This window comes from Odocoileus virginianus, chromosome 17 (genome assembly GCF_023699985.2).
Source record: "Odocoileus virginianus isolate 20LAN1187 ecotype Illinois chromosome 17, Ovbor_1.2, whole genome shotgun sequence".
Classification (NCBI taxonomy): Eukaryota; Metazoa; Chordata; class Mammalia; order Artiodactyla; family Cervidae; genus Odocoileus; species Odocoileus virginianus.
In genome coordinates this window covers 11661038-11684920 of record NC_069690.1, presented here as the reverse complement: position 1 = coordinate 11684920, position 23883 = coordinate 11661038, and the positions used below count along the sequence as shown (strand labels likewise).

Genomic DNA, 23883 nt, shown 5'->3' with positions numbered 1-23883 from the left:
TTCCCCCCATTTAGAATTCATTTTATAAAAAATTTCCAGCTTCTATTGTCAAACTTGGCTGAATTTTATCAGCTAAATTTAGGCAGAGGTTTTTAACACTCTCAACTACCTATTAAATCAACCTTATTTTATCTTATAATACCAATTAGGAATATGCTATTGGATAGAAGTGTCTTATCAAGACTGACTTGAAAAAGATACTAATTATTTTCATTATCTACTTCACTCATCATGTCAGTAGCTCACTTAATATACCCAGGATTCAAAATAAGTGATTATGCATAAGTTATTTTCTATAAGAGTAATTTTTAGTACCAATGTAAATAAGTAACTTCTTTGACATCTGGCATACCACTTAGAACATTCATAATTTATGTAATGTATTTGACGCAATGTTTTATACAAGGAGTTCCCTAGTCCCATTATGTTTAATGACATGTCAGCTCTTCTACTATAAACTTTGTTTTTCAACAGTTTATGAAACTGTTGAAAAACTCCTCTAGGAGAGCCCACTCTGTCAGGCCATTTGTAACAGGCAGCTATGCTCAGAACTCACTGTTGACACAACAGTGTGAGATGTGCAGTGATTTCTCTAAGGATGAATAGATCCATCACTTCCCAGAGTCACAGAAGCTGCCTGACTTGAAGCTGCCACCATGACCAGCCAGTCACAGGGAATCCAGCAGCTCCTCCAGGCAGAGAAAAGGGACAAGGACAAACTCAAGGAAGTCAAGAAGAGAAAAACCAAGATGATTGCACCAAGCCAAGTAAGAGGAGACAGCAGCTACTGACCAGTATAGAATGAAAAATCAGCAGTTTTGACAGAAACACACATCAGGAGAAACAGAAGTGGAAACACTGAAGAAGATAAAAGAACTGAATGCAAGCTACAAGTCCATGGAAAGTGTGGTCAACAAGCTTTTAAGCATCGTCTGATGTGAAACCAGAAATCCATGCGAACTATAGAACTGCCAACTAAATGTGCACCCCATTGTTCAATAAGTGGTATCTACAGACAAGGGAAAAAATTGCTCTAGGATAAAACTTGGCAGTTAAGTACCATCAAGACAATAATGTACTTTTTAAAAAAGTCTATATATAATTTTACAAGAAGGGAGTGATATATTCTCTTACTATCTTCCTCTAACAGAGCCTTAGGAATCTTTTTTGACCAGTCATACAAAGAGAAATATTTTTTAAAAATTAAATTTAAGAAATAGCACGAATATTACACTATGAACAAAAGTGATTCACTTGGACTTCCTTGGTGGTCCAGTGGCTAAGACTCCATCTCCCAATGCAGAGCGACCAAGTTCAATCCCTGGGAGAGGAACTAGATCCCACATGTCACAACTTAGAGTCTGCATGCCACAACAAATATCAAAGATTTCACATGCCACAACCAACACAACCAAATAAATTTTTTTTTTTAAGTGACGCAGTTAAGATAAAGACCAGTGGATATTTTACAGATTCTAGTTCCAAGGAAAGATTTTAAATCAGTAGCCTGCTTAGTTTTCTCCTATTAGCCGTAAGGTCAAGATTAGGATTTATTGTGACAAATGAAAACATCAGTTGCTTTTCTCTGGTTGATATACTACTTTAGATTTTATAACAGTCAATGATCAATAGCATCAAAAGATAACAGTCAATGACTAGAGTTGTCAAGAAAGTTGTTACCCATGATGCTAGTAAATCCAACATAAAGAAATGTAGTCAATAATACAGATCAACAAACATGAAAACAAACCAAAAAAATCACAAATCAGTATTCTATGGGTAGTCCCCCTAAACCTAGACTGTCTAGTAAATGCATGTCTCTAGTCCCAAGAGGCATCTAAATGCAATACGAATACCTCAGCATAAATTTACCAATACTAATGGAAAAATATACTACTAATCAGTTGCTTGTTTGCACATGTTGATCACTATGCTAAAAACACTCCAGGGTCTGTGATTGTTTTTGCTTAAAATGTGCATTTTCCTCTAATTTGAAAAAGATTCAATGTTCAAAGAGGACTGTGGTTTCAGCATCCTTCTGCACAAAGATGCCAAAACTACCTTTCCTTGCTCTTGATATTATGTTATTACTACTACTGTAAAGAAAAACTCTAATTAACTAGGGAATAAAGTTCTTTCTCCATCCACAATTGGCAGCTTATAGGGGTTCTATGGCTTTTCTTTCTTTTATTTTATTGTCTTTTCATTTATTTTTATTAGTTGGAGGCTAATTACTTTACAATATTGTAGTGGTTTTTGCCATACATTGACATGAATCAGCCATGGATTTACATGTGTTCCCCATCCTGAACCCCCCCTCCCACCTCCCTCCCCATCCCATCCCTCTGGGTCTTCCCAGTGCACCAGCCCTGAGCACTTGTCTCAGGCATCCAACCTGGGCTGGTGATCTGTTTCACCCTTGGTAGTATACTTGTTTCAATGCTGTTCTCTCTGAACATCCCACCCTCGCTTCTCCCACAGAGTCCCAAAGTCTGTTCTCTACATCTGTGTCTCTTTTTCTGTTTTGCATATAGGGTTATCGTTACCATCTTTTTAAATTCCATATATATTCGTTAGTATACTGTATTGGTCTTTATCTTTCTGGCTTGTGGCTTTTCTTATATAGAGATACTGGTGTTAAAACACAACTATTGCCTCAAAACATTATTTTCATACTCTCACCAGGAGTAGGTGACCCTCTTCACCCAGATTTAAGGCCCAAACTCTCCAGAGGATTTTAAGAAAGATCTCACAATGACTATATAAAGTGGAATGATTATTTCCTTAGCTTTGCAGCTAATCACTTTGTTTAGAAATTCCCTCATTTCCCTTGATTTCCCTGCAACTAGAGAATACAGATCCTCCATTCTATGAGTCTGTCTACTTCAAATGTACTATTTCTTCTTTAGCAAATAACTATGTACTCTGCAAGGAGAAACATACTCATAAATTCATTCCTTTTCCCAAATACAAACAAAAGTTGATGAAATTTATCTATTAACCTGCCTGCCTTGGAGAGATGCCTGAAATAAGCAAAAGGCTCATTTTATACAAATGCTGAAACTGTTCCAGAACTGAGCTCAATGGGGTCACTCGTTCTTTGAGATTATTGTATGAGACACTATACAGGCACCCATTCCACGAGAAAATACCAGAGATCAAAGACAGAAGTACTTAATTCCTTATAGTACTTTAAAACTTACACTATGTTATATATACTAATCAATACTCACATGCTAAAGTACTCCTCACTTAAAATAAGCCTAGGTCAGTAAATAATAGGATAAATGAAGCTCACACCATCATCACTAAAAGCATTTATAAAATTATTTTTGTGTTTAATACTGTGCTAGAGTTTACACACAAAAACGTGTTAGCTGCAAAGAAATTGAAATTTTGAAACTATCACTGTAGATTTTACAATTTAAAATTAAGATCATTCTTGTAAAACAATTACTTTAGTTAATCTAGCCAGTGATAATTCTTAACACATAGTCCAAAGGACAGAGACTCTTGAAATAGTTTTCAGTAAAATGAAATTTACAAAATATTCACATATAAATGATACTCCAGGGAGTTCCATTTCCACCTTAGCTGCAGAAAGCCTGAGTATCACTCCTAACCAAAAAACAAGAAAAAAACGTTTAACTATCATCTTACATTTCTTGAGCATATCAGAGAGCTGAAATAACAGGAAAACCTGTATTTGACATTTCAAGAAGGATAGATTCCTCCAAAACAACAGGGGGAAGAGGCAACTACTGTGCAAGCAAGTAAGAAAAAAAAGTTGGCTAAAATTTTAATGAAAGTGCCATTAATCTATTTCCTGTTTCTATAGAGTTGGCTATCCTGGCCATTTCATCCAAGTGGAACAAAAAAATATGTGGTCTTTTGTGTTTGGCTTCTTTGACTTAGAATGTTTTAATATCCTGGCCATTTTTATGCAAATGGAACAAAAAATTATGTGGTCTTTGTGCTTGGCTTCTTTGACTTAGAATGTTTTAAAAGTTTATCCATGAATGTAACAGAAAACTTCACTCCTTTTTTATTAAGAATATTCCTTTCTACAGATACACCACATTTTGTTCTATTGATGGACATTTGACTTGTACACTGAAAACTATAAAACATCACTGAAAGAAATTAAAAATCTAAAGCAATGAAAAGGCATTCTAATTTCATGAATCAGAAGATTTAATATATTGTTAAAATGGCAGTACTCTGATTCAATACAACCCTTATCAAAATCTCAGCTGCCTCTTTTGCAGAAACTGAAAAGCTGATACTAAAATTCGTATGTAAATGCAAGGGACCCAGAACAGACACAACTTGAAAAAGAATAAAGATGAGGAGATGACACTTTCTGATTTAAAAACTTGCTACAAAGCCAGCATAATCGAGATAATGCAATATTGATGCAAGGACAGACAGAAATCAATGGAATAGAATTGAGAGTTCAGAAATAAAACCGTATGCTTATGGTCAACTGATTTTCAACAACAGTGGTAAGACAGTTCAGTGGGAAAGAATAATCTTCCCAACAGTGATGGGACTGTAACTGACGAGAAGAAACTTGACTCCATGCTGAATCCACTCCTTTAACCCGTGTGCTCTGCTGCCTCTGCTTAGCCATGCAGGCTCTGCACCTTTTGTAAAAGAATGCTGCTATAGCCTGAAACACACAGGAGAGCCCATTCTCAAGGCTCACTCATATAGAGATAAAAAGCTGTAGAATGGAGAATAATAGTTATCTCATAGAAGGTCTAGGAACATTGTGATTCGACCTGCCTGGACAGCTATAAGCACAAAGGTACCAAAAAGTTTGCAACAACCTGCCACACACTCTCCCCGCTTTCAGTATAAAAGACTAACTTCTAATTCAGGTTAAGACGGTTCTCTGGGACACTAGCTGACCATCTTCCTGATCTGCTGGCTTCTCGAAAAAGTCACTATTTCTTGCACCAACAACACATCTCTTGGTTTACTGACCTGTCATGCAATGAGCAATAGGAGCTTGGACTTGGTAACAGGACAACTAAAAAGCTATTTCCAAAAGAATGAAGTTGGACTCATCGCACCATACACAAAAATTAGCACAAAACAGATGAGACCTAAAAGTAAAAGCTAAAATTCTCACAGGGAAACATAAGAGTAAGTCTTTGTGACCTTAGTTTCCCAGATGAAACAAGGGATGAAAGGAAGAATGGGTAAGCCCATCAAGAGAGTGAATTATGGAATGGATGAATATTTTTGCAAACCACATATCTTATAAGGGACTGGGATCTAGAACACTTAAAGAACTCTTACAACTCAAGTATTAAAAAGACAAACAACCCAATTAAAAACTGGACAAGGACCTGAATGGACATCTATTTATAGCTATGTAGATGGACACATGTAAATCTTTATACATGATCCAAAGAAATAAATCAGCTATTCTAACGTAAGTTTTCTCTGCACCACAAATTTACAGTCTGACAATTTCGACTTTAAGGAAGAAACTGAAGAAAAAGAAAGGCTTAAGTTAGTATATATTTGAATTTGGAAGAATGTTGTTTTAATTACTATGGATTCAGTTTAAATCCCTTCCTCTAATTGGCAACTTTTATTAACTCGTTAAATTGCTAGTTATATCCTAAAATGAAAAATTCTAAATTCCAGATTTTTATATTATACTAGCATTTAAGGCAAAACAGGAGGATGAATTCATACTGAAAAAAAAGTCCCAATAAATAGTAATTAGGAAAAAATTAATTGTCATAAATCCAAACTAAAGACAACAAAAAAGTACATAATTCTACACAAGAATACATGATAAAATTAACACAACATATATCTCCACCAAGAAAAAAAGTAAAACACACATAAAAAAGCAATAAATATACTTTCTATAGTATAAACCATAGACTCAAAAGCACATAGCATAGGTTAGAAATTGCAACTGTCACTAATTAGGAATAGTGAATTAAGGTTTATGAAATACACTAAGCTTAAAATTCTTATTACAATTTCACTGTTTTATTAATTGTATTCTCAGTTCTCCTTTCAAATGACATATTACATAACTGTATATATACCTAACTATATATACTTTATTCACTTTATAAGGCAGTGAATTTACTGTTAGAAAGGGGATATTTATACCAACTTAGCTCACTGTATCTCTACTTAAAAATTTTTCATGGAATCTAAACAAGACTTTACAACTTCCAATAAGCTAGTGTTTCATATACAACACTAAATTTTACAGAATTAATTTAATTAGGTTTTACTATATGGAAAGGTTTAAAACTCTAAGTTTATAAAAAATACTCCCAACATAAAAAGGACATGTCAGAGTGACAAAGTTCATGAGAATAAGAAGCCAATCATATAAATGGCCCCATGATTATGATCTGCAGCTCTTAAAGATCAGAAGGACACAGAAGCAGAGCTGCGCTCCTGCAGTTCCCCCATGTGGCCTCTGAGAACACAGCCCTACTGACACCTAAAGCAAGACCTATTTACCTACTTAGCAAGAAAAATAACTGTCGGGAAGATTAAATCGGTCAAGACCAGGAGAACCCTCAAGAATTCAGACTGGTGGCTAACTATCTCACAGGAAAACTGAGAGCATGAAGATTACCTCGGCAACTTTTGGAGGCACTCCATCCCCAAGCACTTCCCTGATGAAGCAGTGCTGGCCCATGTAATACGAGAGTCCACAAGTCCTCTTGAAGGCATCTTTCAGTCGTTTCAGCTCCACATCTGTAACTGCAATTCAGAAACAGAAGACAGGTGAGAAACCTGAGGAGAAAAGACGTCTCTCAAAATCTTTACTTTTTTTTCAATCCAGTTCCTAACAAAAACTAGCAAACATTACTTCTCTTCCCAGATAAGTAAAATAAACCCAAAGATATTTTTCATAATTCTAATATTTTCAAATTTAATCTTAAAAATAAATATGAAAATTCTTGACCCACTGTCTTCAAATGGCAGAACATTAAGTTATGCATACAAATTTTAGGCAGGGGTAAAGAAGAGGTAACAATTAGCAGGTAAGCTGAATGGCATTAGGCTCTGGCATTAATACCTTTTCAGCAGCAATGTACTCATTTCCTCTGGAATAAAAATTATATTATTTGTACTCTTTGAATACGTATTTATCCATGCTCCCAAGTTTAGCTTAAACTGTGTCATCCTCAACAAAGTAACCTATAAATAGATGATGCTAATACACTATAATTTTTAGACACCCACTAACAAAAAAATTACTGAGCCATTACTTTATTTTAGGCATTGAAGGCTTTCATTGAATAGAACAATCTCTGACTACAAGGAGAGAAAAATATTCTTTAGTACTACGTGGTCAGTGAAGGTATCACAAATGGTACCTTTAGCCCATGCTAGAGAAGAAAGATAGACTTCTGGATGGAGAGGATGATTACATAAAATTATAAAGGCTAACCCAAGCAAAATAGACAAGGGCATGCCACGCAGAGATAATAGTTTTGTTTCAAAGTATACAGAGGATGATGTATAGAGCTACAGAGAACTGCATGTTACCAGAACAAAATGAACAAAGCTGGGAGTTGTAAAAGATAAACCTAAGGCAGTCACTGACCAAGTCATAGAAATTCTAACACAATAAGGAAGGGATTCAGTCAGACACAATTCAGGTATGAACTCCAGGCAGATAGGAAACAGAACACAGTCAGATAAAATTCAGGTAGTTTACCAGTTCTGTGGTAAGCAAAATGTGGAAGCAAAAGGTGGACTGCTAATATGAGAAGAAAAAGGAGGAGCTATTCAGGAACTATTTAGAAGGAAAAGTCAACAGAATTTGAAACTTAACTGAAAAGTAGAACCAATGTAGAATAACATTCAGGATTCTACCCTGAGAAACCTGGAAGGATGGTCTTAGCATGTAGAAAGGGAATGGAAGAAAAAAAAAGTGAGGAAGGAAAAATAATAAATAATAAATTAAATGATTAGTCATGTATGGACGTAAGAGTAGGACTGTAAAGAAAGCTGAGCACCAAAGAATTGATGCTTTTGAACTGTGGTGTTGGAGAAGACTCTTGAGAGTCCCTTGGACTGCAAAGAGATCCAATCAGTCCATCCTAAAGGAGATCAGTCCTGGGTGTTCACTGGAAGGACTAAAGTTGAAGCTGAAACTCCAATACTTTGGCCACCTGATGCAGACAGCTGACTCATTTGAAAAGACCCTGATGCTGGGAAAGACTAAGGGCAGGAGAAGAAGGGGACGAAAGAGGATGAGATGGTTGGACGGCATCACCAACTCAAAGGACATGAATTTGGGTAAACTCCGGGAGTTGGTGATGGACAAGGAGGTCTGGCATGCTGCAGTCCATGGGGTCGCAAAGAGTTGGACCCGACTGAGCGACTGAACTGAACTGAAATGATATGGACATACTGAAAATGAGGAACCTTCAGGAGACCCAATGAGTTTTTACAATTATGAGTGTAAAGTTTAGGAAAGGTTTGATGAAAGTCATAAGCATGTAGGCGGCAATTAAAGTCATGAATAAAGAGCATAAATGAGATAGAGACAAAACTGGAAGAAAGCAATGCTTACAGTACCTGCTGAGAAAGAAAAAAATATTCAAATAAGATTGACAAGGAATACTTAGGAAAAACAAAAGCACAGTTTCCAAAGGACAAGAAGAAGGGGCTGGTCTACAGTCTCAAGTAAGGCAGAAAGGGCCAGCAAGATAAAGACTGAAGAGTGCCTGGCCCACAGATTATCATTCAAGAAAACTCTGTGGTAGGGAGGGAAAGTTCACAAATTCTACAACCTGTAGGGCAATGATAAAATAATAAGAACTAATACTCAAATAAGCAGCTACAGAAAAGTATAACTACTAGATGCTTAATTCAATAAAAAAATGAATTCATAATATTAACATCCCCAATTTACTGATTTTCCCCCCTTTTTAGAATGCAAAAGTGAAAAAACAAAACAAAGGTAATTTTATAAATTACAGTTATGGAGAAGAAGTTACTTCAGCTACTGGAATATCTATTTCTTCAGTATGCCTACTTTTCATTAATGGCTTTACTAACAAATTAGGATGCTCCTAGTACAGAGGAGGAGACAAGAAAAATCAATCACTGTGATATAAAATGATAAGCTATACACTGTTGGTTACAGACATTTGAAGGAATGCTTGGAAATATGTTAAAAAAAATGATAAAAAAAAAGGCAATGATGACTGATGACTAATGAATCTATTAATTTATAACATGAGAAGACACACACATAAATTTTTTAAAGCATTTGTAAAAGCAAACAGGGATTCCCTGGTGGCTCAGTAGTAAAGAATCCGCCTGCCAAAGCAAGAGACGCAGGTTCAATCCCTGGGTTAGGAAGATCCCCTGGAGAAGGAAATGGCAACCCATTCCAATATTCTTGCCTGGGAAATCTCATGGACAGGGAAACTTGGCGGGTTACAGTCTATGATAGCCAAAAGAGTCCGATACGACTGAGTGACCAAACAATAAAAGCAAACAGACAGACTGAATAAGTTATTGTATAGACACAAAATAGACTATCAGACACTAACATACTGCCAGAGGTCCATATTTACTGAAAATAAACAGTATTTTTATTAAAAAATAAAGTCTGACAATTAGTTCACCTGTAGACAAGGAATACCTAAAAGTGTTCACTATACAAGTGAAACCTTGAAAACTTTAAAAATAAAAATTTAGGCAGGATGGAAAACAAAAGAGAATCAAGTCTAGAAAATTTAAGGTAGGAAAACATAATACTAATGCACTTATTTTAGAACAAAAAGGCAATTTCTGGAAAAATTAGAAAGTTCAACACACGTGGGATTTTTCTTTACCTCCTTTCTACAGGCTTCACTAAAATTCCAGCAAGAATGAGAAAGGACACAAACTCACAAAGACAAAGAAAATAGGAGAAAAAAGAACTGAGGAACGATGAGACAGTCAATTTTTTTCTGGGGAACATTAGTGTCTGGAGGAGTGGTGACTAACTTAAGCAGACCCATGAAAATTGAAACCTAAGCAATCGAAACCAGTTGAGAAATATGAACAAGAAAGTAAACTAACTTACCCTGTCTAGAGCACCCAAAAAAGGCTCAGGAATTCACCGTACCAATTTCCACAAAAAAAAGGGGGTGGAGGTGGTGGTAAAAACTGGGATGGAAGAGAAATTGGTTGAAAGTTACAAGAGAAGTGCTTAGACTAATCTCAGGTCCCTTAAAGCACAACAGAGTCAGGAACCAATCTACCATCTAGCCACCACACACCACTTTTAGATGTAGATATACATCAAGAAACCAAAGACACATTCTCTGAAACACTGAGACACAAAGGCTCCGTACTCGACCACACCAGGTTTAGCTGACAGCTACAGGAAGGACAATGAGGTATGAAAAAAGGTGAAGATTAAGTGAGCATCTGCATCTCGCTGCCCTCCCTCCCCCTATTCTGACATATGTATCACCTGGACAGAATCAATGAGTATTCTTCTCTGAAGAAAGTAAATGATCCTAGAACAAAGACCTACTGTTACTGACATGGGGTAAGGGGGATTCCTCCATTCCCCTTTTAAAAATGGCTGGGTCCCCAAAAGGAAAATCCACAAGTCAACAAGGGATATACTCAAACATTTAAGTCTTCCAATCAATCTTTTAATGCATAAACTATTTAAAATAAAAAGTCAGTTTGATAGTCATTATAAAATTAAGCATATACTTAACCTTATGACCCAATTAATTCCACTCCTTGTTAATTACACAAGAAAATACAGCACAGAAATATACATAGAAAAAAAAAAAACCCTAGAAACAACAACCCCTTGATAAAGGAACAGGTGATGAAGTAAATGTGGTATATTCATACAATGAAATAGTATTCTACAATAAACATGAAGAAACCACTGATCCATGCATCAACATAAATGAATCTCAAAAACTACACTGAGCAAACTAAGCCAGACACAGAAGAGGATATACCATATGACTACATTATATATAAAAGTCGCAAAGAGGCAAAACCACTTATGGCATCAAAGACAGCAGTTGACAGGTAGTGAAGTGGGCAGTATGTGACTGGAGTTGTAGGAAACAGACACCTGCAAAGAGATAGGAGGGAACTGTTCTGAGGTGTGGAAATTTTTATATATTTGATTGGGGTGGTGGCTACAAAAGTGAACAACTGTTCACTTACTGAATTCTTAAAATCTATGCATTTTATTGTATATAAATTATGTATCAATAGCATAGACCGAAAAAAAATGAATGGTCAAGGAACACCAAATATTGAGGAAGATTTCAATAAGAAAATTACCAAGACAAACAGCAGTTCTCGTAACTGTCTCCTCTGCACTGAACAGAAAAATCTGTCGTCGAAAAAGAGCTAAGGGTTTATACGCATCCTCAAGCTCCTGCCTAGGCACTCCCACCTCTCCTGCCCATATCCCCTTTTCTGAGCCCCCAAGTAGGGGCCTGTTTTGAATGCTCCAGTTGAAGTGAATCTGCACCTGAGGGCTTCTTTCTGACTCCTGGGGCAAGATGGCCCCAGTGAGCTCAGTCTTCACACATCTCTTGTTTTTCCCAACAAGAGGAGGGAATGGCGGAACCCCAGAGGAGTGGCAGTACCTGAACCCTCCACAGAGGACCCTGTACAAAGATGTGATGCTGGAGACCTACAGCAACCTGGTCTCTGTAGCAGGGCATCAGGTTACCAAACCAGATCTCATCCTCAAATTGGAGGTGGAAGAGCAATGCCTGCCAGAAGGAAAAATCCCAGTTTGGAGCTTTCCAGATTGATCAGCCACAGAATGGATAAAGGATCAAATAATTCTGTAGGAACAACAGTATAGCAGATGCTCATGGCAAGATACCCATTGTATTAAATAAAGCTTCTCAATAAAAAAGAATCATATAACACCAAAAAAAAAAAAAAGAAAGAAAATTATCAAGACAAACAAATAAGGGGAAAGGAGGGGTAAGTAGAAATAATGATAAAGGATGAAAAAAAGTGAAAACCTCCAAAGATTCTCAGAAAAAGAGAATAAGAAAATTACATCCAAATAAGAATAGGGTACTATAAAAATATAACAAGGAAAGAAAGTACAACACTCTCTTGCACCTTTTCCAGAGAGCTACAGGAGACTGTCCTACAACAAAATGAGGGGGTAAACAAAGGAAAGAAGACAGAGCCTGTAAACACTGACTGCAGTGGTTCAGTTCAATCCAGTCCAGTCCAGTTTAGTCAGTTCAGTTCAGTTCAGGTCAGTTCAGTTGCTCAGTCATGTCCAACTCTTTGTGACCCCATGGACCGCAGCACACCAGGCCTCCTGTCCATCACCAGCTCCCAGAGCTTACTCAAACTCATGTCTATTGAGTAGGTGATGCCATCCAACCATCTCATCCTCTGTCGTCCCCTTCTCCTCCTGCCTTCAATCCTTCCCAGCATCAGGGTCTTTTCCAATGAATCAGTTCTTGACATCAGGTGGCCAAAGTACTGGAGTTTCAGCTTTGGCATCAGTCCTTCCAATGAATATTCAGGACTGATTTCCTTTAGAATGGACTGGTTGGATCTCCATGCTGCCCAAGGGATTCTCAAGAGTCTTCTCCAACACCACAGTTCAAAAGCATCAATCCTTTGGTGCTCAGCTTTCTTTATAAGAGTACATCAAAGCTGTATATTGTCAACTTGCTTATTTAATTTATTTGCAGAATACATCATGCAAAATACAGGCTGGATGAAGCACAAGCTGGAATCAAGATGGCCAGGAGAAATATCAATAACCTCAGATACCCAGAAGACACCACCCATATGGCAGAAAGCAAAGAAGAACTAAAGAGCCTCTTGATGAAAGTGAAAGAGAAGAGTGAAAACGCTGGCTTAAAACTCAACATTCAGAAAACTAAGATCATAGCATCTGGTCCCATCACTTCATGGCAAACAGATGGAAACAATGGAAAGAATGACAGACTTTATTTTTCTGGGCTCCCATATCACTGCAGATGGTGACTGCAGCCATGAAATTAAAAGATGCTTGCTCCTTGGAAGAAAAGCTATGACCAACCTAAACAGCATATTAAAAAGCAGAGACATTACTTTGCCAACAAAGGTCCGTCTAGTCAAAGCTGTGGCTTTTCCAGTGGTCATGTGTGGATGTGAGAGCTGGACTGACTGCAGCAGAAGATAGGTGAAGGAAATTCCCAGGATGATTACGGTATCTGAGGAGGACAGCTATGCAGTAAGCATAGAGAACAAGACCAGATGAAAAATGAAGAAAGGACTCCAGAATAAAGATGGAAAGTCTGACAGTAAACTAACACATCTGACCATGATGAGAATAGCTGAAAGAGGTATTTCACCTTCAAAAAAAATAAATCTTGGGACTTCCATGGTGGTCCAGTGGCTTGGACTCTTTGCTCCCAATGCAGGGGGCTCGGGTTCAATCCCTGGTCAGGGATTCCACATGCTGCTACTGAAGACCCAGCTCAGCCAAATAAATAAATCTCAAGGACTGGTTTTACTTCAGGTTTTTCTTAATCTAAGGAACCGTAGAAACATTTCAACTACACCTATAACACTCATAAGAGTTAAGAAACCAACTAGAATCTTATTGAAAACTATAGAAACAGAACTAAAATCCTTTCTCAAACAGGAAAAGTCAAAGTGAAAGTCACTCAAACAGGAAGTGAATAAAACAGGGAATAAGGGAGAGTTTGCTCTTCTCATATCAAAACAAAATTTCAAGAGAACTGAACACAAACCTCATTCAACAAAAAGCCTGATTTCAAGACATCTCAGTTTTCAAAATATTCAATTGGTGAGAATTAGCAACTCACAATCAAAGACAAGATATGGTAAGAAAAAGAAAGTACTTGATAGTCACTTAATGATTAGAGCACGAAAGTATTGAAAAAAGCAATTACACAGAAAGGGCAAATACTGAAACAGAAATAAAAGAAAGATTATGGTGTTTACCACAGAAACAGAATCCCTCCAATAAGACCCTCTGAAATGCAATCAGTCAATCAATCATTAATTAAAGGTTACTGGGCCCTTACTGATCACATGCCCAAAAACTGTGCTAGGCCATGAGGAACACAAAACTAATATGCCAACTTTGCCTTCGAGGAACTCAGCCAAGAGACAGACTCATGAATAAGCAATGACAGTACAGTAAACATAAAAGACACATCTGTGCACAGAGGAAGAACACCTAAAAAGGGGAAGGAGCGCTCCCAAACTACATTACTAAGTACAACTAAGAGCAAAGCAGATAGCCAGTTGTGTACCTAGTGACTATTTCCATATATATCTATTTCATATCTAGATTTCCTTATTGTGATTTCTTCTCACCTTTGGGCATCCATAGCATGACATTCTCAAGACCTAGATGACCTATAATAAACCTAATATAGCAACTTATCAATATAAACAACCTAATCACCAGTTATGTTTACAAGAGAAAATAGCTGTCTTTTGAGCTAAGTAGGATTTATATGCATGCGTGCTCAGTCCCTCAGTCATGTCTGACTCTTTGTGACACCATGGACTGTAACCCACCAGGTTCCTTTGCCCATGGAATTTTCCAAGCAAGAATACTGGAAATGGGGCTTAAAGCTCAACATTCAGAAAACTAAGATCATGGCATCTGGTCCCATCACTCCATGGGAAATAGATGGGGAAACAGTGGAAACAGTGTCAGACTTTCTTTTTTGGGGCTCCAAAACCACTGCAGATGGTGATTGCAGCCATGAAATTAAAAGACGCTTACTCCTTGGAAAGAAAGTTATGACCAACCTAAATAGCATATTTAAAAGCAGAGACATTAACTTTGCCAACAAAGGTCCGTCTAGTCAAGTTTATGGTTTTTCCAGTGGTCATGTATGGATGTGAGAGTTGGACGGTGAAGAAAGCTGAGCACCGAAGAATTGATGCTTTTGAACTGTGGTGTTGGAGAAGACTCTTGAGAGTCCCTTGGACTGCAAGAAGATCCAACCAGTCCATCCTAAAGGAGATCAGTCCTGGGTGTTCATTGGAAGGACTGATGTTGAAACTGAAACTCCAATACTTTGGCCATCTCATGCAAAGAGTTGACTCACTGGAAAAGGCCCTAATGCTGGGAAGGATTAGGGGCAGGAGGAGAAGGGGAAAACAGAGGATGAGATGGCTAGATGGCATCACTGACTCGATGAACATGGGTTTGGGTAGACTGCGGGAGTTGGTGATGGACAGGGAGGCCTGGCGTGCTGCGACTCACGGGGTGGCAAAGAGTTGGACATGACTGAGCGACTGAACTGAACTGAACTCCAGGAAATCTTTTCAACCTAGGGATCAAACCTGCGTCTCTTGCATCTCCTGCATTGGCGGGTGGATTCTTTACCACTGTGCCACTTGGGAATAGAGAAGTAAGATTTACAGGTTGTATCAACTGATGTAACAGTGACTGATGTGGCTGGATTTGGCTTAAACTTAACCACAAATCTGTGTTTCCTGGACACCTTCTCATCCAAGACTTTCCCACCCTCTCTCATGACTTGGTTTTCAGTGCAGGATGAAAGTAACAGTATACTGCAGTGAGCTGAGGGGAGGATGCTGACGTCACTCCAGGCAGTCTATATCCCAGTGAAAGATTACATAGTCAGGGTGGTGGGCACTAACAAGAAACGTGTGCTTCTTTAACACTCTCCACTATTTCTGAACCGAATTTCATTTGATCCTCTACCATCACTATCAATAAATACTGTCCAAATAAATGAACATACATGTGTAATTCCAACGCAAAAGGCCAGAAACATAAGGCATCTCCTTTATACCTGACTATTCTCAGTTCTGACACTGGGGAAAAAAGTTGTATGAATAAAATATTCTAAAAAAAAAAAAATATTCTGTAGCTCCTCTGCTCTGGAACACAAGTTCAAGAATAAAAGGAATTACTGGTGGTAGTAAAGACTAATGATGCAAAGCTCAAAAACGGAAATACTGGTAACATAAATGATGAAGTGGGCCAGGTAGGGTCGGTGGAACCCAAAAAAGCACATATTCCTTCCCCAGCATGAAGCTGCTACTAAGTTCCAGGCCTAAGCTGCAATGTAGCAATGAGGAACCCAAGAATATAAAATTTTTGTGAAATCTCTCTACTTTAAAAGTATTAGCAGTTAATTAAATAAAAATTAACCAACATGCAGTCTTAATATGGCCCATGAGCTGCCAAGTTTGGAAACCTCTGGTTAAATGGTTATGAGCACAAACAAAACATACATATATTTGAATCTAACACTGTCACTTACGTGTGTGTGTGTGTGTGTGTGTATACATATATATATAAAGAAATAAAAACAGGAAGGGGATGGATGTCTGATAATGACAGTCTAGGAGGAGAGGAGGACTTTCCAGCAGTAATGAGAGCAGCCCTGTTCACATTCCACTCCTAACTCTGGAAGAAAGTTGTGAAAATGAGGTCTGGAGGAAGGAGGTAAAAGTTCAAAAAAGAACAATTTTTTTCTGCCCCTGTCCTTTTCCTCCTTACCTACAGATGAATATTACTATCCCAGCAGACCCACCTAACCCTGGAACAAAGGGAGGAAAGGAAAAGAGAAAGCGAAGAGGGGAAATATCAAGAAAAAGGAGGCAATTTCGGCAGGTATGACAGAAAAGCATAGAGAAAGTATTTTCATTAATTGTAAAGAAAGCACCCAAGTCAACTCTTAGTATCCTCAGGGAATTTGTTCCAGGACAAGCACCTCCACTCCACCCACCAAAATCCAGAGAAGAACAAAATCACTTATATAAAATGGTGTAGTATTTGCATATGATCTAAAGAAGTCCTTCTCTAGATTTTTTTTTTTATACTCTGTATTTTAAATCATCTCCCTATACTTTCTAATGGACTTCCCTGGTGGCTCAGTGGTAAAGAATCTGCCTGTCAACACAAGAAACTGAAAGATCCCCTAGAGAAGGAAATGGCAAATCACTCCAGTATTCTTGCCTTGGAAATCCCATAGACAGAAAAGCCTGGCAGGTTACAGTCCATGGGGTTACAAAGAGTTGGACATGACTTAGCAACTAAACAATTCCTCATAATACCTAATACAATATAAATGTGAGGTAAATTGCAAACACAGTGTAGATACTATCAATATATAAATAGTTGTCTGCATGTAACAGGACTGGTAAATTGAAGTTTTGTTTTTTTTGGAAATTTCTGGAATTTTTCCTCCCAAATAGCCTCTCCAGAGGGTGTTTTTAAATGGATTTTAAAAATATAAGGCCTTTGACTGTGTAGATCACAACATATTGTGTAAAATTCTCAAAGATATGGGAATACCAGACCACCTTACCTGCTGCCTGAGAAACCTGCAGGCAGGTCAAGAAGCAAAAGTTCGAACCAGACATGGAACAGTGGACAGGTTCAAAACTGGGAAAGGTGTGCATCAAGGCTGTATGCTGCCACCTTATTTATTTATATGCAGAGTACATCATGAGAACTGCCGGGATGGATGAAGCACAAGCTGGAATCAAGATTGCCAGGAGAAATACCAGTAACTTCAGATATGCAGATGACACCATCCTTACAGTAGAGAGCGAAGGGGAACTAAAGAGCCTCTTGATGAAGGCGAAAGAGATGAGTGAAAAAGCTGGCTAAAACTCAACATTCAAAAAACCAAGAACATGCATCCGGTCCCATCACTTCATGGCAAATAGATGGGGAAACAATGGAAACAGTGACAGACTTTATTTTTTTGGGCTCCATAATCACTGCAGATGGTGACTGAAGCCACGAAATTAAAAGATACTTGCCCCTTGGAAGAAAAGCTATGACAAACCTACACAGCGTATTAAAAAGCAGAGACATTACTTTGCCAACAAAGGTCTGTCTAGTCAAAGCTATGGTTTTTCCAGTAGTCATGTATGGATGTGAGAGTTGGACCATAAAGAAGGCTGAGCACTAAAGAACTGATGCTTTCGAACAGTGGTGTTGGAGAAGACTCTTGAGAGTCCCTTGGAGATCAAACCAGTCAATCCTAAAGGAAATCAATCCTGAATATTCATTGTAAAGACTGATGTTGAAGCTGAAGCTCCAATACCTTGGCCACTTGCTAAAAGCCGACTTACTGGAAAAGACGCTGATCCTGGGAAAGACTAAAGTCAGGAGGAGAAGAGGACAACAGATGATGAGATGGTTAGATGGCATCACCAACTCAGTGGACATGAGTTTGGGCAAACTCCAGGAGATGGTGAAGGATGGGGAAGCCTGGTGTGCTGCAGTCCATAGGGTCACAAAGAGTAGGACATGACTGAGTGACTAAATAACAACAACAAAAATATCAACAAGAGCAGAAAAAACATTTCACTGCTGTTTGTCTAGCTGTTTCCAGTTACACAGTAATCCAAGCATATTCTGAATGGCCCATATAGCTACATAATATATCAGAAAAACTGAACAAAACTATGTATTTCCACTAATTATATACAGGTGGGGCTGCCCAGGAAGAGCTAGTGGTAAAGAACTCGCCTGCCAACGAAGGAGACATAAGAGACACGGGTTCGATCCCTGGGTCGGGAAGATCCCCTGGGGGAAGGCGAGGTTAACAATTGACTCCAGTACTCTTGCCTGGAGAATCCCATGGACAGAGAAGCCATAGCATCCAAGCAGGCTACAGTCCAAAGGGTCGCAAACAGCAGAACACAACTGAAGCAACTCTGCATGCACGCATACACAGGTATCCCCCACTTTTCAAAGGTTCACTTTATACCACTTCACTTTTAATGAGAAATTTGCATTGGCACCTGTTTTCATTAACCAAAAGAAATCTGAGGATGTTTGCTTTTATGAAAAAAAGGTGACAAGAGAAAACAGCTTTCAGCATTTGTTTTGCAAAGAACTATTAGAGAGGCATCATGCACCCCAAGCAGCAAGAGGGGCACTGCCACGCTCCATCCCTAGGCACTCCACCAGCATCTCAGCAGCAAGCCACCACAGCTCTGAACTCTGTCTGTGGGCACTGTTATGTCTTTATTCCATAAATTCTTAATCCTGGAATCACCTGAGGAGTGTTGAAAGAATTCGAATGCCCAGGCTCCAAACCAAAACAATAAACTGAAGTCTGTAAGTAGAACCCAGGGATTCAAATGTTTGCTAAGTAAATGAACATATAAGTAACATTCTAATAACACAAAGTAGAATATAATAAATAAAGTGTATAAGCAAGTGATACAGGAGTACAGAAGGTTACAGAGGAATCTAGGAAAGTTTCATAAAAGGAGGCCATTCTCATGCCAGAAAATTAAGAATGAGCCCAAGACAGAGAAACGGGAAGAACAGTCAAGTATCAGGAAGGGAGTGAACACAGAGGTCAGAGGATGTTAGGAATGTTTAGAGCAGGGGTCCCCAGTCTCCAGGATCTAAGGCCTGGTGATCTGAGGTGGAGCGGATGTAATAACAATAGAAATAAAGTGCAGAGTAAGTCACCTGAATCATCCCCAAACCATCCCCACCCCCACCCCCATCCCCAGTCTTCCACGAACAGGTCCCTGGAGCCAGAAAGGCTGAAGACCACTGGTTTGCAGGACAGTTTGAGAGGCTGGAATGCAAAGTGTGGGAATGGTGAAAGAAAAGTATTGGGAAGAGAAGTGGAAAGAATATCTAGGGTGATAAATATGCTAATGAGTTTTTATGTTTTCAGGAGTTATTCTGGTAAGAGTGTGAAAAAAGTGTAAATTTTTAAAATTTGGAATGCACACCTGGAAGCTAATGAAAAATTAAATCTGATTTAAGACTTCTATATTAAGTGCTCACTGTTCATATGAACACAACACATTCCACGTATAGACCCCAAATCATATCACGAGGCCTTAGATCCTGGAGGTTTGGGGACCCCTGCTCTAAACATTTGAAAAATTTGTAAAGAAAGCCAAAGAGATATACATTAGCCCTCATACAAATCCATCCCTCCTCATTTTATGTCATCTTCCAATAACAGAGAAGAAAGAAGGGCCTCTGGGCCCTGATTTGAGATCTCCAGCATTATGGAAAAATATTGACCAAAATTCCCACCATCAGTTGTCTGGCCTAAGAAAGAAATAATGCAGGAAGTAGAAGCAGAAGAAGATTGAAGAAATGAAGGCAAATGAAATAAGAAAGTTAATAAAGTGAAAATAGAAAGGTTAAACAGAAAATATTAGACAAAGAGGCATCGGAAATTAACATACATTTCATTGTTAACCCATATTTAACTATACCCAAATTTAACTAGGGTGGTGGGTCAGCACCCTGAACCCCCAGGTTAATCAAAGGTCGACCATAATTACATTTCTGTTATGGATCAAATGTATGTGTCACTAACAAAATTCACATGCTGAAGCCCTAACCCCCAGTGTGACTGCATTTGGAGTTAAGAAGTCAGTTCAGTTCAGTCGTTCAGTTGTGTCTGACTTTTTGCGACCCCATAGACTGCAGCACTCCAGGCCTCCCTGTCCAACACCAACTGCCAGAGTTTACTCAAACTCATGTTCGTTGAGACGGTGATGCCATCCAACCATCTCATCCTCTGTCATCCCCTTGTCCTCCTGCCCTCAATCTTTCCCAGCATGAGGGTCTTTTCAAATGAGTCAGTTCTTCGCATCAGGTGGCCAAAGTATTGGAGTTTCAGCTTCAACGTCAGTCCTTCCAGTGAATATTCAGGACTGATTTCCTTTAGGATGGACTGGTTGGATCTCCTTGCAGTCCAAGAGACTCTCAAGAGTCTTCTCCAACACCACAGTTCAAAAGCATCAATTCTTTGGCACTCAGCTTTCTTTATAGTCCAACTCTCACATCCATACATGACTACTGGAAAAATCATAGCTTTGACTAGACGAACCTTTGTTGGTAAAGTAATGTCTCTGCTTTTTAAGTTAAGAAGTAACTCCTGTTAAATGAGATTATAAGGGTGAGGCCAATCAGATTAAAGTCCACATAATTAGCAACATGACTCACAGTGTCTCTAGGACCTTCCCACATACAGAGAAGGCCATGTGAGGAGCTCAGAAAGAAGGCAGCCATCTGCAAGCCAAGAATAGTCCTTACCAGAAACCAAACTCTTCTAGAATCTAAACTTTTGTAGACTTTCAGTCTCCAGAACTGAGACAAAATAAATGTTTTTTATGCCAACCAGTCTATGATATTTGTTATGGTGGTGGTATTGTTTAGTTACTCAGTCGAGTCTGACTCTTTTGAGACCCATGGACTGTAGCCTGCCAGGCTCCTCTATCCATGGAGTTTACAAGGCAAGAATACCAGAGTTGGTTGCCATTTCCTATGCCAGGGGATTTTTCTGACCCAGGGATTGAGCCTACATCTCCTACAGGAGCAGGTTCACTACTGCTGAGCCACCAGGAAAGTCCTTTGTTATGGCAGCCCAAGATGATTAACAGGTACAGAATTTGGTACAGAGAAGTGAGCTGCTATTGTAACAAATGTATAAAAATGTGGAAGCAGATCCGAAAGGAAATCAACCCTGAGTATTCACTGGAAGGACTAATGCTGAAACTGAAGCTCCAGTACTTTGCCACCTGACGCAAAGAGCTGATTCATTGGAAAGGATCCTGATGCTGGAAAAGACTGAAGGCAAAAGGAGAAGGGGGCAGCAGAGGATGAGACGGTTAGATAGCATCACCTACTCAATGGACATGAATTTGCGCAAACTCCAGGAGACAGTGAAGGACAGAGGAGTCTGATGTGCTGCAGTCCATGGAATCTCAAAGAGCTGGGCACGACTTAGTGACTGAACAACAACGGTTAGAGGCTGGAGGAGTTTTGAGATACTTTATAGAAAAGGCTTAGACTGCTGTTAAGGAACTGTTGGCAAAAGTATGGACATCAAAGGCAACTCCAGGGCAAGCTTAGAAAGAAGAGGGCTACAGAGAAAGTCTCCAACATCTTAAAGAACACATTATTAACAGAATGTTGGTTAGGAATATGAATGCTTAATGCCATTCTGGTGAGACTGAACCCAAGTCCCACTGAAACCAAGTTCCCCTGCAGAGTTTATGATTAACCTCTCTATCCAAAACTTCATTCCCAGCTGCTATCAAAAAAGTCTACAAACAATAAATGGTGGAGAGGGTGTGGAGAAAAGGGAACCCTCTTACACTGTTGGCAGGAATGCAAACTAGTACAGCCACTTTGGGGAACAGTGTGGAGATTCCTCAAAAAACTGGAAATAGAACGGCCATACGACCCAGCAATCCCACTGCTGGGCATACACACCGAGGAAACCAGAACTGAAAGAGACACGTGCACCCCAGTGTTCATCACAGCACTGTTTACTATAGCTAGGACATAGAAGCAACATAGATGTCTATCGGCAGACAAATGGATAAGAAACTTATGGTACATACACACAACGGAATATTACTCAGCTATTAAAAAGAATGCATTTGAATCAGTTCTGATGAGATGGATGAAACTGGAGCCTATTACACAGAGTGAAGTCAGTCAGAAAGAAAAACACCAATACAGTATATTAACACATATATATGGAATTTAGAAAGATGATAACGATGACCTTATATGCAAGACAGCAAAAGAGACACAAATGTAAAGAACAGACTTTTGGACTCTGTGGGAGAAGGCAAGGGTGGGATGATTTGAGAGAATAGCATTGTATATTATCATATATGGAATAGATCGCCAGTCCAGGTTAGATGCATGAGACAGGATGCTCCGGGCTGGTGCACTGGGATGACCCTGAGGGATGGGATGGGGAGGGAGGTGGGAGGGGGGTTCAGGATGGGGAACAATGTACACCCATGGCTGATTCATGTCAATGTATGGCGAAAACCACTACAATATTGTAAAGTAATTAGCCTCCAATTAAAATAAACTAATTAATTAAAAAGAAACTTTATTCCCTTTCTGTACCACCCCTGCCCCTCGTGACTGAGAAGCATCAAAGAAAAGGAGGAGACGGACATCAAGTGGGACCTCACAGAATCTTCCTGGGTACTAGCCCCTCTGTGTCCCTCTCTGTTTTGGCCAAAGAGGAGACTCAAGTAGTTAACAATTAAAGAAGCAGAAAATGCAGAAACAAAGGAAAAGCAGTCAAGCAAGAAAAGTAGTAATAGCTTGAACAGAGTCACAAAACTAAGTCACTGAAGGGATACAGATGACAGTCTGACATGTATCTTTGAGCTGTTCTACAGAAACTAAGATGCCTACCCAGTGGAGGGTTGTAACTACAAGCTGACCACAAGTACAAAGACCCCAAGCTGACTGAAACCAGAAAATTGCTGATTAAGATTCCGGAACATCAGCACCAACCAGTCAGAAAGATGTCCACTAGCTGATCATGCACTCCATGACCCTAACCCCCAACTGCTGCCTTTTAAAACCCTGCTGAAGGCCACAGGGGAGTTCAGGTCTTTCAATCACTAGCTGTGCACCCTCCTTGCTCAGCGCCCTGTAAAGAAAGGCCATGCATTTTTTCACCACTACCTGGTGTCAGTAGACTGCTTTGCTGAGTGGTAGGCAAATAAACCCAAGTTCAGTTGGGTAAAAAGGATATCAGATAGAAATGAGGAAGAAGAAACTGGAGGAGAGGTGATCCTTATTGTTATTGTTTCGTCACTAAGTCATGTCGACTCTTTTTTGCAACCCCATGGACTGCAGCCCACCAGGCTCCTCTGACCGTGGGATTTTCTAGGCAAGGATACTGGAGTGGGTTGCCATTTCCTTCTCCAGGAGATCTTCCTGATCCGACCTAGGGATCAAACCCATGTCTCCTGCATTAGCAGGTGGATTCTTTACCATTAAGCCACCAGGGAACAGCGGGGTTTTTTTTTTGCCACTAGTGACTTCAGAAAATAAGAGTTTCAGAATATGGACTTCCCTTGTGGTCC

At 39.1% G+C, this 23883-nt stretch overlaps 1 protein-coding gene across 1 annotated transcript in view; it reads right to left on the bottom strand.

Moving 5' to 3' along the window:
- The window catches only part of USP32 (ubiquitin specific peptidase 32), a 192070-nt gene that overhangs the window by 129226 nt on the left and 38961 nt on the right, over window positions 1–23883 (bottom strand). Inside the window, exon 2 of the mRNA XM_020875914.2 lies at window positions 6626–6753. Coding sequence (XP_020731573.2) covers window positions 6626–6753 — 128 coding nt within the window. The remainder of the gene's footprint in view (window positions 1–6625; window positions 6754–23883) is intronic.